Source organism: Periophthalmus magnuspinnatus, chromosome 18 (genome assembly GCF_009829125.3).
Source record: "Periophthalmus magnuspinnatus isolate fPerMag1 chromosome 18, fPerMag1.2.pri, whole genome shotgun sequence".
Taxonomy (NCBI): Eukaryota; Metazoa; Chordata; class Actinopteri; order Gobiiformes; family Gobiidae; genus Periophthalmus; species Periophthalmus magnuspinnatus.
In genome coordinates, this window is record NC_047143.1 from 26,924,289 (window position 1) to 26,942,830 (window position 18,542).

The window sequence follows — 18,542 nt, forward strand, 5'->3', positions numbered from 1 at the left end:
AAAAATTTTTTTACGAGCGCAGAATTACTTTGGGAATGACGTAATCTGCGCGTAAATTGTGTTTGTTTTTGTAACTGTTCCGATTTTAAGCTGCACGATTTTACGTTTATTATAAAACGCAGCCCGAGTCCAATCAGGTTCATCTGGGCTTCCTTCCGTTCATTTATTTAAGTTTTTTTCCAGATCAAGGTTTAGTTTGTTTTCATCCCTGCTCACTAGCGCCTCACAGTGGTCACGCGATGCTGCTGTGACGTGATTGTTCAGCTGATTTAAACACGTTTTGGCGCCGTCTTGCTACCGGTGGAGACTCTAAACCGGGACGAGGGGCCTTTTTTACTCTCACACACTTGGGATACTGTCCTGAAGATGTCAGACTGCAGATGGCGCCGTCGTCCTGCCTCCACCGGTAGAAAGACGGCGCAAAACCTGTTTAAAGCAGCAGCATCACGTGACCACTGTGAGGCGCAAACTGTCAGGGATGAAAACAAACTAAACCTTGGTCTGGAAAAAGATTCAGTCCAAATAAACGCAGGCCCGTCGACAGAAATGTGAGGGCCCGGGGTAAAAACCTCACATGGGGCCTCCCTCTAATATAAATCAGTACGAAGAAGGTCAAATTCTGAGCCTTGAAGACCCTTTGTCCCCCTCTGTCCACTCCTCTGTCTAAACAGCAGCTGACAGACGAGAGAAAATAAATGTTTTAAATCGTTTCCTGTCCACGAAGGTCATTTTATAAGCGAAGATCTTTTTAAACAGTTCTAGAGACGCAGACGAAATGTTTGGTTTAGCTTCATTCAGATACTGAGAGCGCGCACACACACACACACACACACACACACACGTTCAGTCTTTCAGGGAAAACGTAATGTCACAAGTTTTAAAAAATAGTGAAAAGTTCTTTATACACATGACGACCTCAGACCCTGATGTACTGCAGTCACTCTCAGGTTTAACGACAAGCTACAGAGCGCTTTTATCAAAACATCACAGTAGTTCAAATAAAATATCTCCTTTTGGAATAAATAAATAGTTCAGACACAGAACACGCTTCGGTACAAATAGTTTCAAGACTCCCCAATCGTTTCAATTTAAAGATAATAAAAAAAAAAAAATACAAAAAACAGTTTATAGACTCCATCTTAACTCACATGAACAAACCGCGATGTGAAAAAGGGAATGAACACACAGAAATGGTCAATCTCATCTGAAATCCTTAATAAATATTTTAAATGAGCTCATCTCGGAGGACGCTCGTTCACATTACTGACGGTCAGCAGATACAGACGGCGTTTAAAAAGATCAGCTAATGCAGTGCAAGAGTAAGAGCTTAAAACAGCAAAAACAACAAAGTGACAGCTCCCAATGTCGTCCTCGTCGCCCCGGAAACCAAACAACCAAACGACACGTACGAAAGAGAATGAAAAAATATATGAAGGAATAGTTTCTTCAGAAGATTCTTTGTGGCTGGTTTTTTGGAGGTTGGTGGATGAGGGTCGACATAGGAAGGAAGGCGAGCAGCAGTCAGGTTTTTTTTCACCTACAATACACGTTTTTCTCTTTAAAAAAGGTCCTGTATTACGCAAAACTGACTCTCGTGAGCGTTAAGTCGTGCTCTAACGCCGTTCCCTCGTCAAAAATGCACCTGGAGTTGTGTTTTTTGTTTCGTTCACGCACGTTTAAGTCACCTCCGACCTCACACAGACTCTCCACCCACTGCTCAGGGTGGAGAGTCTCTGCGTCACGTGGAGCGGTTCAAGTATCTCGGGGACTTTTCACGAGTGAGAGAAGGATGGAGGAAGTGTCTGGGGTGAGGGAGGTCTGGGAGTCCCTGCTTAGACCGCTGCCCCCGCGACCCGGATCCAGATAAGAGGAAGAAAATGGATGGATGAGTGTTTGAGTCACACTAAACACTCTGTTCCACCTTGTGATGTCATCAAGTGGTAGTTTTCAAGTTAACGGTAAAAATGGGAGGAGTTATTTCAGTCGAGATAAGTGGCAATTCAAGAAGCTGAAATGATCCAAATGATTCTAGAAATGAAGGTGTGTGGAGTTTAAAAACGCAGTAAAGCACTTCCTGTATCACCACATGATGACATCACAAGGTGGAACAGAGTGTTTTCAGTTTGACAGAAAAACTCAGCCGAAATCTGCAGGTTTTGTGTGTTAAACGTGTGAGAATGAAACAAAAAAACACAACTCCAGGTCTGTTTGTGACGAGGAAACGACATTAGAGCAGAGGTCAGAGAGCAGTGCATTATGGGACCTTTAAAGATGAACTCAGAACTTTTTCGGGCCCCAGGCTGAGGTTTGTTTTGGGGCAATTCCGGTCCCGAATGTGGGAAAATCCTCTGCACTGCTCATGTCTGGAGCCTGAACAGTGGACACAGATTATTAAAGAGTTACACCTCCACTCGACAGGAGCGTGTGTGTGTGTGTGTGTGTGTGTGCGTGCGTGTGATGTTTTACCTTATTCCCTGCGGCGTTCCATGGGGCGTCCCGGACCACAAACCCTTTAGCGGGACCACCGTCGTCCCCTCCCCCCGCCCCCCCCGGCCCTCCTCCGTATCGGGATGGGGGTTTCATATAAGCTGCCAAAGTCTCAGTTTCAGTCACGCTCAGCATCTGTGAAAAGGAAAAAACAGAAGATTTTCACACGATACAAAACACAGAGAGTAAAGAAGTGACTGAGAGAGCGACGTCAACACGGATAATGTCTGTTATTAATGTTCATATCTCGATTTACAGACACAAGAGTGAAATAAAAACCCCAGGATCATGTAGAGGGTTAATACGAACATTTAAGACCAGAATGAGTCTAAAGCAGCAGAGACAGAGAGAGGACACAGATTTTCAATAGAAACTGAATTGAAGTGAGTGAAGTGAGTCGATGGAGCAGGAAGTGCGCACATGACCACTTCCTGTTTGGAACGTGGCAGCGGCTAGCAGGTTAGCTCTGTGCATTTATATAAACATTCTACGGACACCAGGTTCCCATCGTTTTTATATCGTCCTTGAGTCAAAGTCGGTCCCACGATTAGATTATTCTCATTTATTATCATCTTCAACATTTCCCTTTTTCCCCACTGTTTATTTATTTATTATTTTCACTTTGCAGAGAAAGAGTTTGAGAACAGGAGGCGCTTAGAGACAGTCATCCATTTACAGAACTGCACCGTGAACAGAACCATGTCACACCGAGCTGCATTTAAACGACAGTGAAACATTTACATTTACTTGATTTTTGTTGCTCTGTTTGTTCTGCATCAATTTATGTCTAATCAGAGACGATAAATCCCACACGCCTCAACGCGAGAGCTGCGTTTTACACTTTTCTCATTCATTTTGTGCAGCTCAAAGCCAAAATTACATCAGTAAGTATTTCTTTAGATTTTAGAAAAGTAACTAATCTGAATACAACCAAATGAAAGAGTAACTGTACCAAATTACACGAGTATTTATTCTCAGTTACTGTCTGTTTACTAGGACAGAACTTCCCTACACTGTTCATCTGCTCGTTTCTTCGGCTCGTCTGTGATTCCTATTTCACTTTCTCTTTCTCTTGTGATTTTGGGATCTATAAAAACACCAGAATTGACAGATTTCTCTCCAGATGCTGTTCTCTGACCGACAGAACACACAACTCATTTGACACTCACATATTCCTCCTCCAGGTTGAGCAGGTGATCGATGGCGCTGTCGACCGTCTCTGGAAGCCCCGTCACTGTCACTTTATCCGGTTCATCAGATCCAGGCTGAGGAAACCGAATGTCCACCTGGATCAGAAACACAACGTCAAAAACCCCCGAGCAGACGAGGAGCGAGAGCCGTTAGCCCCACACAGCGAACCCCGCCCACCTTAAACTCCTCCATGAGCTTGCGGATGGCTTTCCCGCGGGCGCCGATGATGCGGGCGTGAGTGCGCGGGTCGAGGTGCACGTCCTGACTCACCATCTCCTGCAGCTCAGACACCAGCTGCTGTATGGCCTGACGAGCCTCCTCCACGTTTCGCTCGTAGCCCGAGATCACGATGACGTCCTGTGCGAACGAGAGGCGTTCAGAGCTTTGGGTCAGGAACAAGTACTCGAGTAAAAGTAAAAGTAAAGATTCAGAGGTAAAAAGAGACTCAAGTAAAAGTAAAAGTACAGATTCAGAGGTAAAAAGAGACTCCAGTAAAAGTAAAAGTAAAAGTACAGATGCAGAGGTAAAAAGAGACTCAAGTAAAAGTAAAAGTACAGATGCAGAGGTAAAAAGAGACAAAAGTAAAAGTAAAAGTACAGATTCAGAGGTAAAAAGAGACTCCAGTAAAAGTAAAAGTAAAAGTACAGATGCAGAGGTAAAAAGAGACAAAAGTAAAAGTAAAAGTACAGATGCAGAGGTAAAAAGTGACAAAAGTAAAAGTACAGATGCAGAGGTAAAAAGTGACTCAAGTAAAAGTAAAAGTACAGATGCAGAGGTAAAAAGAGACTCAAGTAAAAGTAAAAGTACAGATGCAGAGGTAAAAAGTGACTCAAGTAAAAGTAAAAGTACAGATGCAGAGGTAAAAAGAGACTCAAGTAAAAGTAAAAGTAAAGATTCAGAGGTAAAAAGTGATTCGAGTAAAAGTAAAAGTAAAGATTCAGAGGTAAAAAGAGACTGAAGTAAAAGTAAAAGTAAAGATTCAGAGGTAAAAAGTGACTCTAGTAAAAGTAAAAGTACAGATGCAGAGGTAAAAAGAGACTGAAGTAAAAGTAAAAGTACAGATGCAGAGGTAAAAAGTGACAAAAGTAAAAGTAAAAGTACAGATGCAGAGGTAAAAAGAGATAAAAGTAAAAGTACAGATGCAGAGGTAAAAAGAGATAAAAGTAAAAGTAAAAGTACAGATGCAGTGGTAAAAAGTGACAAAAGTAAAAGTAAAAGTACAGATGCAGAGGTAAAAAGTGACAAAAGTAAAAGTAAAAGTACAGATGCAGAGGTAAAAAGTGACTCAAATAAAAACCGCACATGAAAGAATCTACTGGAGTAAAAGTATTTAAATACAAATACATCTTTACACATCTATATAAACATCTTGGCCTGCAAATAATAAGATAAACAAATAAATCAAATTAAAGAACTCGTTTAAAAATGTACTTAAATAGTAAAAGGTAAAAGTATTTCACATAAGTGTTGCTAATTTTAGTGTAAATGTAGTGATATTGATTCAAAATGACACATATTTTGTTCAACAGCAACAACATGAATCTGTTTCTTAATTTTTCTTATGAATTTTGTGTTTTTATTTTTGTTTTCCTCAAAGCCGAAGACTTAACTTGAAAACTTGAGTTATTTTGACCATGTTCGTGGAAACATCCTGACTACTTTTTACTTTTCAGTCCTGTTCAAAAATGTAGTGGAGTAGAAAGTACAAATACTGCTCTCAGATGTACTCAAGTAGAATTTCTAGGACCATTTTACAGTGGTACTTTTTACTTTTACTTGAGTACAGTACTTTATACTTGTACTTGGTTGTATCTCCTCTGCTGTTAAATATTTGATATAATCTTCATGTTCTGACCTGCTGCTCGTCGCCTTTGTCTGGAAACTGGATGCTGACGTCGTGATCTTTTCTGATCTGAGAAATAACGGCTCCTTTACGGCCGATGATTTTGGGATGAAACTTGGGATCAACGGAGAGTGTGACCTTAAAACTGCGCAGAGCCTGAAAAGGTCACAAAGAGGTCACAAAGAGGTCACACTTTAAATCTTAAAGGACATGAGCTGCAGCTGATAAACAGAATGTCTCGATATATCGCCATAAAAGGGACTTATGGCAAGATTTGAGCTGTGAAGGGGAGAATATTACAACAAAAACACCTAAAATCTCCCCAGTTTTGCAAAGAAAATTTAAAAATCCAAGCTGTTTCTTCAGTTGTGTTCAGATTCCTGCTGGACACTGTCTTATATCTGTCTGTAGGAGGAGCTAACGACAATGAAGCTAACACAGACCTGGACGACTGAGCGTTACACAGAGAGAAGTCCATATAGTGAGTATTGTGACAGGTCAACACAATAAATCAATCAAATAAAACAACATAAATCTATAAACTAGTCCTTACTCGATCCTCTTGCTCAGCCTGAAGCTCTTTGACTCTCTCCAGCAGACCCAGTTTCGCTCGCTCCACATTAGCGGCCAGACCTGTCACCTTGATCACGTCCAGCTGCCTCTCGGGCTGTGGCACCCAGATGTTCACCTGCGGAAAAAAAAAGTTCAATAAAACAAGAAATTAAAAGCCTAAAAACGCAGCCTGGTCCTGTCCCTTTAGTCTCCAGGTTCATTCGACAAACCAACCTCATATTCCTCCATCATTTTCCTGATCCCGCTTCCCTTTTGTCCGATGATGTAACGGTGTAACTCGTATGAGACTTTTACGTCCTCTGTGATGGGCACCAAAGCCTGACAGAAAACAGTGAGCAGAGAGTTACAGTTTGTCACGGAGACGCAGCGGCTCGTCTCTGTAAGGTCCTACCAACAGAGCAGCTTTAGCCACTTCACACTTCTCCGCCCGCCCCGAGATCGTGATGATGTCACACTTTCGAGGGATGAACTCGGCCTCAGGACTCATGTCGCCGTTCTCTTGAAGTAAAGCATCTTGGCCTGTAATAAAACAAAAACAATAGTTCAGCTGTAAACGTAAACGCCGTGTTTGGCTGCAGCTGTGGGAGTGTCGTGTCTGACCTGCAGTGCTCTCTTCTCTCTCGGGGAACTTTATTTGGACCTCGTGCTCCCTGGTGATGTGCTGAATGCGGCAGCCTTTAGGGCCCATGACAGCTCTGTGAAAACGCTGAGGGATCGCAACCTCCACGCTCACCTGGGACTCCTGCTCGCCAAACAAGTTGTTGATTAGAATCACACCCAGAACACTGCTGCTCGGGTCCTGACTAGAACCAGGAAGTACTTCACACATGCGTCCTGTGGCTCAGAGACTTTAAAGCAGCTCCAAGTCTCTCCACCAAAGAACATCTCCCACGTGTTAGAAAATGTTTAAATGTGTTTAAATCCAGGCTCAAATGGTTCTGTTTATCTGTGCATGTGACTGAAAGGGTTTTATTCTGCCTCTTCTCTTTTAATGTTAGCTTTATGTTTATTTTAATGTTTTTCTTATTCTGTAAAACACTTTGTAACATGACTGGTACAACAAAGCAATTCAGCACAGATAAACTTAAAAATACTAGTCCAGACGTGTAAATGTTTTTGCTCTCACCAGGTCTTCGATAATCTCCTGTATGCGTTTCTTTGCAGCTTCCACACAGTCTTTGGCCCCTTTAAGAGTAACCTTCTGACTGTTGGATCCAGTGCGAGGAAAGCTCACAGCCACGCCCCCGTACTCCTCGGCCAGCTCCCTCAGCACCTGCCCCCTCCGACACACAAAGTATCTGTGGTGTCGGATGTCCACGTTCATAGTGTCCTCAACAACATCGTCCTACACAAACACACAAACACACACAGCAGAGGAGGGTGTTAACGCCTTTGCCCGTTTTAATCCAAACCAGACGTGGCCAGACACGATATTTACCAGGTTTTTGAGCAAACACTCCAGCTCCTTCTGCGCCTGACGAACAGCTTCCTCTTTGCCCACGATGGTGATCAGCTCCTGCTCCACGTCGTCCGCTGATGGGAAGATGATGCGTGCGCCCGTTTTGTCTCGTACTTTGCGAATATTTACACCTCCTCGGCCGATCAGGAACTTGTGGTATTCTGGCTTTGCCTGGAGCTCCGCGGTGAAGTTGTTCACTTGCTGCAGACGACACAAGAAGAAAAAGAGGATTTAAATAAGATAAATGTAATATAAATCTTGACTTATCATAGAGGGGTGGGGCGGTTTCCTTTTGTGTACCAATTGTGCTATACAAAGTTGCCTAAAGTAATTCAAAGTGTTTTATAGAATAAGAAAGATATTAAAGTCCCAATACAATAAATCTAAACATAAATAATAAAAAAAGGAAGAGGTGGACTAAACCCTTTCTGTCGTCTGCAGAGATAAACAAACCTGGAGTCTGGATTTATCTGGATAGATTCAGTGTTTACCTTCTCCTCCGCCAGCTGCAGCAGCTGTTTCTTAGCCTTTTCCACTTCTCCCGCTGGTCCTCGGATGGTGACCTTATCTGAGCCGGAGCCTTCAGACGGGAAATGGATGTGAACGCCGCCGCAGTCCTCCATGATGGAGCGGACGAGGCAGCCTTTAGAGCCGATCAGAGAGTTGTGCAGTTTGGCTGGAATAGTGACCTCTGTCTCTTTTATGTTGGCCTGAGGATTAGCAGCTCGTCAAACTCAGTCTTAAGCAGCAGTAAAGCCCGGTGTGGTGATAAATATAACTCACCAGCTCTCTCTGGATGGCCAGGATCCGGCCTCGGGCAGCCTCACAGTTGCTTTTCTTCCCTGTGATAACGATCATCTCTGAGTTACTGTTTTCTGTTGGAAGGTCGATCTTAGTGTTGGTCTCTTCACGAATCTGCCAACAACAATTTGCATCTTTGAGCTGCCGTTTGAACCCTTTCAAAGACAAACTCCAGGGACTAACCAAACACAGAGGGGCTGGATGCCACTGTGGGTTACCTTTTTAATGTTAGCGCCGCCTTTACCAATGATATTTTTATGAAACTGCTTGAAGATGGGAACAGAGAGCGAGAAGCTGTTTTCGATCTACAAAGAGACGAGAGACGTGAAGGTGACAGTTAATGTGCGGCTCATGATCGGTCGGGGCGTGTGGGTCGTACCAAGTCTGCGATGATTTTCTGGAGGAACTTGGCACATTTCTCCACTTCGTTCTTTGGGCCTCTCAACTGCACAATGTCACTCTTCTGGGACGGGTCGGGAAAGTTAATAATGACCTAAAACATTTGGGAGATTGTATTAATGTTGTGATAAATGTGTAAACAGAAACATATTTCATTAAATGTACCTCGGGGAACTTGTCTCGAACCTCCTTGATCTTCTCCCCCTTCTGGCCGATAATTGTCCGATGGTATTTCTGTTCTACGATCAGGTCTTTGGTTCTTTCATTTTCCTACAAATTGAATAAAACACACTTTTTTACAGCAGAATGTTTGGCTATGTGTGTGCTCCATCTGCTCGACCATCTCACCATCCTCTGGACCATCTCGATGAGTTCTCTTCGAGCGAGCTGGACTCCTTTGGGGTCTCCTTCAATCCGGACCAGACCACTTCGCTCCGAGTCCTGGGGGATTCTGACCGATACTTTGTACTGCTCTTTGATCCGATTAACTGAAACGGAATTAAACTCATCACATTAATAAAGCGTTTTGAAATAACTTTAATATAATTCTGTCTCCAAAATCAGCTCTGGGTGTAGTTTAAACCTCTATAAACAGCTCTAAAAGTGCATCAGTTTAGCTCTTCATATTTCACAGCCCAATGATTCAAACCGCCAACCTTCAGATCAGTGGATGAGCGCTCTACAAACTGAGCCACTATTATTACAATTGCAAAAAGGGTTTTATCAAGAGACGTTCATTAAAAGTCCAGTGAGGTTCATCGTTTTCCAGACCAAGGTTTAAATAGTTTTCATCCCTCACAGTTTGTTCTGCTCACTAGCGCCTCATTGTGGTCACGTGATGCCGTTGTGATGTGTCCGTTCAGCTGATTTAAACAGGTTTTGGCGCCGTCTTTCTACTGGTGGAGGCAGGACGACTTCTTCAGGACAGTATCTCAGGTTTGTGAGAGTAAAAACACGGGACTTTCAAACGTTTACAGCCAGATTTTGAGGCTGTAAGAGCATAACTAAACTTGGACAGTGTAAGGTTTTTCTTTTGGTTTGTGTTCTGCTTTTGTTTTACATATTGTGTGTGCACATTTTCCCTCTCCTGACCTGTATAAAGTTCTGTTTACATAAATATATTGGGTACAAAAAAACAAAACAGACAGATGGTGGATGGCATATGCTGGGTTTTTTTGTGTGTGTTTTTTTTAAATAAATCTTGTATCTGTAAGTCACAATCTGAAAACAAAAAATTTTAAACCTTTAAACCGGGACGAGGGGCCTTTCTACTCTCACACACCTGCAATATTGTCCTGAAGAAGTCGGACTGCAGACCTATACTGTTGTCCTATCTGTGGAGGCAGGATGACAGCGCCATCTGCAGTCGAAAACCGGTTTAAATCAGCTGATGGGACACGCAACAGCAACGTCACGTGACCACTCTGAGCAAGCCCATCAGTGAGCAGTCCTACGTTATCACATTAAACACTGTACTCACTGTTCACTCCATTTTTCCCAATAAGATGCCGGTGAAAACGCTGATCGATGAAAACTTCAGTGTAGTCCATCCTCACCAACTAAAACAAACACAACAGATATTACACGTGCCGTTACGTGGCATTAACCGCAGTAAACGGAGTGTGTTCTGACCAGGTCCTTGATGATCTCTTGTATCTGAGCCTGCGCCTGCTCCACCTCCTCTGTGGGTCCCTCCAGACTGATCCGCTCCTCTCCGTCTGTAAACTCGATATGAACCTGCGCCCGAATCAAAGACAAACTTATTGAAACGCATCCGAAAGGACAACAAGCTTCTGCCTGATCCTGTGTTCACAATCATGTCTCCTCGTTCAGGCAAATCCTCCAAATTCCTTCATAATAACGGCTCTTGGACATGAACGGATCCCATAAAAGAGCCGAAAGTCCCAGTCGTGGTTTGTTTTGGATAATGGCGTTCTGTCTGTTGTCTTCTTACCCGTGGGAGCTGCTGCGTGATCCGTCCAATGTTCTGACCTTTCTTGCCGATGATAAAACGATGGAGCCAGGCTGGAGCGGTCACCTCCACCACCATAACACTCTTCGCCTGCACAGAAACGATACAACGCCTCAAGAAACAGTAATATTAACAACAAATAAATGGGACAAAATGAACATGTTTCTACACAGCACTTTCCCCGTATAGACCAAATATTTGACCTGCTTTTTAACGTCGGCGTCTTCCAAACAAACAAACCAGCGATTATTAATGACGAGGTCGAAAGCACAATATTGTTTACGTTTTAGTCAATGTTTTTTTAATCTTTTTATCTTTATGAAGCTGCTCATTAAGGAAATGGTTATTTGGGTCATTATAGAAATTAGGATCATTTGAAAATAAGAAAGTTTTATCAGCGTTAAACTGCAGTAAAGGCAGCATCCGATTTAATACTAAAGGTCACTGCTACTGACTGAACTGATTCAACTAGAGGCTTTAACTAAGTAAAAGTAGTAAAGTACAGATACCTAAAAATTATACTTAAGTACATTTTACAGGATTTTACCTCATTTTTTGATATTTTTACTTTTACTTCAGTACATTTGAGAGCAGTATCTACTACATGTTTGAACAGGACTGAAAAGTAAAAGTATTTTTATTATTGTCTGAGACCTGCTCAAAAGGCTGAGGGTTTATTTTTAACACTTTCATAATTTGAACAAATTGAAAATATACAAATAAAAACAGATACAAAAAAAAAAAAGATCAATTCAATTATTTCTGTTGAACAAAATTTCACTTAAATCTTTAACAAAGTCACTACATTTTATAAGACTCAAATACTTTTACTTTTTACTCCTTTAAGTACATTTTTAAACACATACTTTAATACCTTTACTTGAGTAGATTTTTCATGTGATAGTTTAACTTCTACCCGAGTATTCTTTTGCTCTGATATTTGTACTTTTACTTGTACTTGCTCCACCTCTCTGTTTTGCTCCTGGTTTTATGGAGACAAACGAGCTCCCACATCACTTCAAACGTATTTTAAATATTAATGTTTAAATTACACATTTTGTAACAGATTGGACTTGATCAGAAGTAAAATTCGAGCCGTACCTTTGCGTAAACTTGAGTCAAAGCAGGGCCTAACTTATCGGGCTCCCCTCTCAAAATGATGGTCTCGGAGGCGGAGTCGAGGGGGGGCATCTCCACCGACACCCCCGTCGCCTCCAGGATCTCCTGCAGGGTGTTGCCTTTAGGGCCGATGATGTACTTGTGCTGGGACTTCTTCACTTCCACTGAGATCGTTGTGGTCTTCCTCTTCTGTGGAGCGGAAAATGAGATTACAGCATAATTTAAACAACATCCGTGGAGACAGAGGCAGGAAGCCGTCGAGCGGGTGATGGAAGAGCTCGTTAAAAGAGCCCAGTCACGCCGTTATAACACCTCCTCAAACTGACCTGGAGTCGTGTTTTGTTTCATTCACACTTTATTATTAGTCTGTAACATCTCCACAGCTCAAAATGCTCTGTTCCACCTTGTGATGTCATGAAGTAGTAGTTTCCAAGTTCCTTTTACCTTTAGTTCAGTCGAGATAAGCGGCAATTCCAGGTCTGAAATGATCCAAATGATTCTATAAATGAAGGTGTGTGGAGTTTAAAAACACAGTGGAGCACTTCCTGTATAACCACATGATGACATCACAAGGTGGAACAGAGTGTTTTGAGGTTTGGAGATGAAGAAAGAATGAAACAAACCACAACTTTAGGCATGTCTTTTGTGTGCGTTTAGTCTTGTTAGAACGTTGTTACTGCATCAGTCAGTTTTGCGTTGAAGGGACGGATGCAAAAAAAAACAGCAAATGTGAAGAATGACAGGAAACAGACAACTGAAGAGATAAAGTCAGGTTTAAAAGAGGAAGAACAAACAAACAGATGAGCCTGAAGGAAGTAATGAAGCAACACGACGAGAGAACAGGAGGAAATGGGGGAAAATATGTGACCTCATGAACACGCGGTAAATGAAATCAGCATCATCTCGTTAATCCCGTATTATCATGTTCACCCATCACCAGTGCTGCTGTTCACACCTTTTTACCCAAAATAAAATCTAGGACTGCCACGATCATGACAATATCAACTTATCATTCAATATATATTTATTTTATGTAGAATTAGTGTTTAATGTGACGACCACAGACTACAGAAGTGGACTTTTCCTCTGGTAAACGTCGCCATCGCAGACTAAGCACCTTGTCTTCGTAGATGGCGCGGATGCGGTTCAGCGCCAGTGCCACCGCTTCCTTCTCCCCGGTGATGACGATCTCGTCTTTGGGGAGGCTGGGCGGGGGGACGCTGATGCGCGCGCCCGTCTCCTGGCTCAGCTCCTGCACCAGGCGGTTGTGGGCTCCGGCGATGAAGGGGTGAAAGGCCTTTTCCAGAGATAAACGCTCCACGGCTCGTTTGTCCTGGCGACGGGGAAGAAAGACAGAAAGAAATATGAACATGTGCAACTCACTTGTTTCTGTTGAACAAAACTCAGCACAAATCTATATCAAAACCACTACATTTGAAGCATCATTAGAGCTAAAAACCTACACAAAATAACTTTACTTTTAACTCTTTAACGGGCTTTTACTCCACACAAAAATACTCTTACAGCTTTAATCCATGTTATTATGTTGTTTCCTCCTCAAAAACAGACCTGGAGTTGTGTTTTGTTTCATTCACACATGTTTGAGTTACATTTCATTATTAGTCTGTAACATCTCCACAGCTCAAAACGCTCTGTTCCACCTTGTGATGTCATCAAGTGGTAGTTTTCATGTTAACAGCTCCTTTTACCTTTTATTAACTAGAGACTAGACATTCCAAGGCTGAAGTGATCCAAATGATTCTAGTGAAGGTGTGTGGAGTTTAAAAACACAGTGGAGCACTTCCTGTATCACCACATGATGACATCACAAGGTGGAACAGAGTGTTAAACATGTGTGAATGAAACAAAACACAACTCCAGGTCTGTGTGTGACGAGGAAACGACATTAGAACAGATCAGAAAATAGAGTAATATTGGACCATTAAGTGAATTTTTAAACAGGTACTTTAATATTTTTTGTTTTATTTATTTACTTTTATTTTGAGTATTTATTTGCTTAAGTAACAAAATTGTGTACTTCATCCACCACTGTGTTTTACTCCTGATATTGTTTGGATGGTAATAAGGAAGAACCAAAATTAATATAAAAATGTGCTTCAAAAATGTGTAAAAAAAAAAAAAAATGGAGTTGGAGACATGTGGACCTGTTCAGCCGATATGAGGAGGATTTCGTGACGAGCCTTCTCGATTCCCTCCTTGGTGCCGGTGATGCGGATGTTCACACTGGGATCATCAGGTCGAGGTATTGCGATCTTCGTCGCCGTCTTCAGCTCCAACTCCTGCAGTTTCTCGCCATTTTTACCGATCACGAAACGATGATGCTCCTTCGGGATGGCAACAGTCGCCGAGGCCTGAATCACATAAAAATGTTAAATCAGATCGATTCTGCAAACTGGACTTTTCAGATGTTTCTTCATGTTCTGCTCGTTTCTTCTCATTGAACCTCTATAGTTTTATTTGGAGTGATTCATGTTTGAGTTTAATCTTTAATCCACCATTTTCAAGATGCCATTTTGTTGATCTGCCTCCGTTTAGCCTCCACTGAATATTGTGATTTAAAATGTGCAAATTATAACAAAACGATCCACAGGGGTCAAAGATGAGAACCACAGAGACACAAGCACAATAGGGCAGATTCAAAAAGCTTAAGCTCATAGGTGTATTGCAGGTTTAAATTCACTTTTTTTAAATCCAATCCAATCCACTTTATGAAATGTGCTATATAAATAAACAAATTGTTTCCAAAGTGCTGCACAGAGACAAAGTGACATAAAATAAAAAGGAACAACAATCAAAAATAAATAGGTGCTCATTTAATTTGACTAATAACTAACTGTACATAAAATCAATAAAACACATAAAAATAAATAAAAATTAAAAAACACAGTAAAAGATACAAATACAGTAAAAGAATTGTATAAAAAATATATATGAAGTACTAATGAGGTTTTAAACATACTTGGGTCTGCAGACGTGCTACGATTTCTTTCCGAGCTTTCATGACAGAATCCAGTTTTCCAGTAACCATGATGGACAGGCCTTGGTCTTTAGCCAGCGAGAGTTCGATGTGAGCGCCGGTTCGTTGCATGATGTCTAAACAGACCTTAGCCTCCTCCCCCTCCCCAAACTGGCTGTTGTCCTTGTATCGACGCTCCTCCAGAGGGACATGGAAGACCTTAACACACAAACAAAGAGATCAAGCTCTGTCTGTGCACAGTCTCATCTGACAACGTCATGGTTTACAGAAAGAGGAACGCCACAAAGATAGACCCCGTGCGAAGGCCTGTCACGAGAACACATTTGAATTGAAACTAATCTATGAAACAAAAACCCAAGAGCAGAAATATTCCCAAAAAGTAAACTTAATGTAGGATTTGGTTAAAAAAAACATGAATTACAATAAATAAATATCAGAATGAGACAGTTTAGAGCTTAGGTTGTTTCTAAAGAGTCACTGAAGTTTTTATTTAATATTATATTTACTTATCAATATAATATATATTTATTCTACAGACTTATTCAAGCCTTATCATAGAACAGAAAAATGACAAAAAGTTCCATCTTGTACAGACAAAAATATTGACCCCAAAAAGTATTGTTCCATCTTTCATATATTGAGCTATAACTCGACATCGTCATTATCGTGACAGTACGACCAGTATGTAGTTGGTTTTAAATTTTATTTATTTTTAAACTGAGTAAAGCTTCATTTTTACAAAAAGACAAAAACGTCCTTTTACCTGAGTGATGACAGAGGCTTTGATGGGCCTGATCTTGATGCCCCAAGCTGACGGCTGCTCCACAGTCTGCTCCCCTGGGGTGCCCTTCTCTGGGAGAGGAGGGAAGGCCTCCAGGTAGGTCGGGATATAGGCTTCATCCTCCGGGACGCAACCTGCCCCAGAGAGACACAGGGAGGAGAACATAGTGACAACAAGCAAAGGAGAAGAACAACGTGTACCGTATGCACGATACGTAATGTGTTAATAAACAAAATAATGACTTGCCTGTAATCTCCTGGTCCTTGAGTCCACTGCGGTGCTCCGCAAAGCTCTCCGGTGTCAACACTGCCACTGAGCTCATGGTTTAAGACTTGTTCCGCTGTTCCACTGTCAGAAAGATACACGGACATGAATGAAACTGTCTAAAATACACGACTGATATGGCTTTTTTCAGATTTTATTCTGGAATGTTTAGAATCCAGAGAAACCGATGGCCGATAAGACCTGTTGATATTTTTGGGCTGATACATAGAACTGATTTTGATCATTTTCCCTAAATTTTGTATTTTATATTCACTATAAACTCCCCACAGTCATTTTTCATCAAAACCCTTTAAGAGAGCTCTGTACTCATGAGTAACGCTGTTAGCTTGTCCCACTAAAGGGTTCAAATCACGTTTTATGCATATTCTTTATGCATATTCTTTAGGCAGCTGGTCGACCCAAACTAAATATTGGCCTCTGCTGGAGATTTAGGGCCGATACGTTGATCTATCTCTAGTCTAAAAGGCGCTTGTTTAAAATGAACTGCTGCCTCTGTGACGCTGCAGAACTCTACACCAAAGATCCCCCTAATAAGACAAAACCCCGGCAAATGTCGCTGGGGGATTTAAGTATCACAAGCTCAGAACTGAAGAAGAAGTCTTAATCTTGACAGTTTTAAATATCTCAGAGCTCAGTATAAATGATTTGTTATAATCCCAAAACGTACCTGCAAAAGGTCAATTGCCAGAGAGTCCGTCCAGGTACCGTTTACCGTAAACACTTCAGTCTGATTTTGTTTTTCAGCTCCTGGGGGCACAGATGAAAAACACAAAGCTATTAATACCCAAATAACACTGCACCTTCTACAGCACCTCATTTATCCCACACGTCACAGCTGCAAATGCACAACACGCATTTGCAACTGTGGTTTATACGATTTTTATTATTACTGAACTTGATTTATTTTTAGTTTTTCCTTGCCGAGAAGGAGGGTCTAAGGACAGGGGACGCTCTGAGACAGTTATCCATTTACTTGTTTACTTGTTATTAACCAATGTCTAGTTCACTCTTGATTTTTAACTTTCTGTTGGTTAAATCAACTATCATGTGATTTTGGGCTTTACAAAATAAAGTGAATTGAATTGGATTGAAGTACATATACCTGCAGCAGATACCAAAAGTCTATCCATTACAAATTTAACAGGTGAACGACAATAACAAGAAAAAGAACAACAATAATAACAACCCTGCATCTCATAGTATGTTGTTTTCATTCATATTAAATGCTCAGTGTAAAAATTGGTAGATAAAGTAGATAATTTAAACACAGAAACACAAAACTGACTGCCTTAACAAACACATCAAGGGCAGAATACAAAAAAATATGGTTAATAACGTCAACCAACGGGATTTAAAAACTCAAAAGACATGATCTACAACTCTGCTGAATATTTAGTTTGTACGTGACAATAAAACAAACAAAAAATAAATAAAGACAACAGTAGAAAACCAGTTCACAGTTAAACCACAGAGACACTGCAGACACGCATTTATCACCGATACAAACGTCATGATCAAACAGAGATGAACTGAAACTATCTTAAAAAAAGACTCAGATTACACCATTCTCTGATCTAATGTCGTTTCCTCATCACAAACAGACCCGGAGTCACTAGAATCATTTGAATCACCAAACCACACGTCTAATTTCAACTCTGGAATTTCCGATCTCTTCTGAACTAAAGCTAAAAAGAGCTGTTAACTTGAAAAGTACCACTTGATGACATCACAAGGTGGAACGTCGCATTTTGAGCTTTTGGAGATGTTACAGACTAATAATAAAGTGTGACTCAAACATGTGTGAATGAAGCAAAACACAACTTAAGTCTGTTTTTGAGCAGGTAACAGCATTAGAACATGGATTAAAGCTCACAAGAGTAATATAGGACTTTAAATAACACGTTGTGAATCTGTGTGCTGAGGATGTAGTGATTGTGGAGTGAAACAACACCTCCACGGACAAAAATGAGCCAGAAAACAGCAAATAAACACGTCTTATCTGTGTTTTTGCTCATAGTTCTGCTTTAGATCCCCTCAGTCTGAATGTAGAGGAGCATATTTCGATTGTAAAGCTGTCAGTGCATAACCTCTGCCTCTCTCATGGCACTGGCTGGAGGATGCAAATGCACATAGCGTGTCAGGTTAGCAACGGGGCTAAACTCACCTCTGTAGCAGTTTCCTTTGTAAACTTAAAAAGCGCTGTATTTATAAACCTGCTTACTATGCTAACACATGTAGCCCAGGTCCGACCTCAGCCTGGGATGATTAGACACAAGGACTTTCTGATAATCGGCTAAAAAACAAGCCAGGCGCAAAGCTAGCACAGCCTCAGCGCGCTAGCTAACGATGCTAACCGTTATAGAGTCTTACCAGGAGGGAAGCACCGGCGTTTTCGGATTTTACTGTGATTTGTGGCTTTAAACAGCGCGATATCACACGGATCAGTAGGAAAAACATAAATACAAACTCCTTACCGTATAGAGAGAAAATCCAGGCGCGGGTGTGTGTTTGACAGGTGATGGTGTAAACACAGATGTGATTGGTTCAGCAGCATTTCCTCTACCCGCGGAAGGACACGGTTGTGCGCTGCGGCTCACGCGGATAAAAGAAATGCCGCAGTATCTTTACGCAGCA

At 41.5% G+C, this 18,542-nt stretch overlaps 1 protein-coding gene across 1 annotated transcript; it reads right to left on the reverse strand.

The window, feature by feature from the left end:
• Window positions 1-2,262: 2,262 nt before the first annotated feature.
• On the reverse strand, window positions 2,263-18,485 carry hdlbpb (high density lipoprotein binding protein b). The gene is made up of 28 exons (XM_033983288.2): window positions 18,383-18,485; window positions 16,576-16,655; window positions 15,870-15,971; window positions 15,606-15,757; window positions 14,825-15,040; window positions 14,010-14,216; window positions 12,962-13,177; window positions 11,827-12,033; window positions 10,708-10,815; window positions 10,386-10,490; window positions 10,234-10,312; window positions 9,102-9,241; window positions 8,919-9,023; window positions 8,734-8,847; window positions 8,573-8,659; window positions 8,337-8,468; window positions 8,045-8,263; window positions 7,533-7,754; window positions 7,221-7,439; window positions 6,695-6,836; window positions 6,486-6,613; window positions 6,308-6,412; window positions 6,075-6,209; window positions 5,534-5,677; window positions 3,856-4,035; window positions 3,657-3,773; window positions 2,467-2,622; window positions 2,263-2,370 (listed from the first exon to the last, which is right to left on the reverse strand). The coding sequence occupies exons 3-28, from the start codon at window positions 15,943-15,945 to the stop codon at window positions 2,278-2,280; spliced, it is 3,804 nt and encodes a 1,267-aa protein (XP_033839179.1). The 5' UTR covers window positions 15,946-15,971; window positions 16,576-16,655; window positions 18,383-18,485; the 3' UTR covers window positions 2,263-2,277.
• Window positions 18,486-18,542: the final 57 nt, after the last annotated feature.

Excerpts from the sequence above, each read along its gene's own strand:
- hdlbpb (XM_033983288.2), bottom strand. The coding sequence starts at position 15,945 with ATGAGCTCAGTGGCAGTGTTGACACCGGAGAGCTTTGCGGAGCACCGC. Across the intron at positions 13,178-14,009 it reads TCCTCATATCGGCTGAACAG|GACAAACGAGCCGTGGAGCG; the intron begins GTCCACATGTCT and ends CCCCGTCGCCAG. Across the intron at positions 8,264-8,336 it reads TGGCCATCCAGAGAGAGCTG|GCCAACATAAAAGAGACAGA; the intron begins GTGAGTTATATT and ends GCTAATCCTCAG.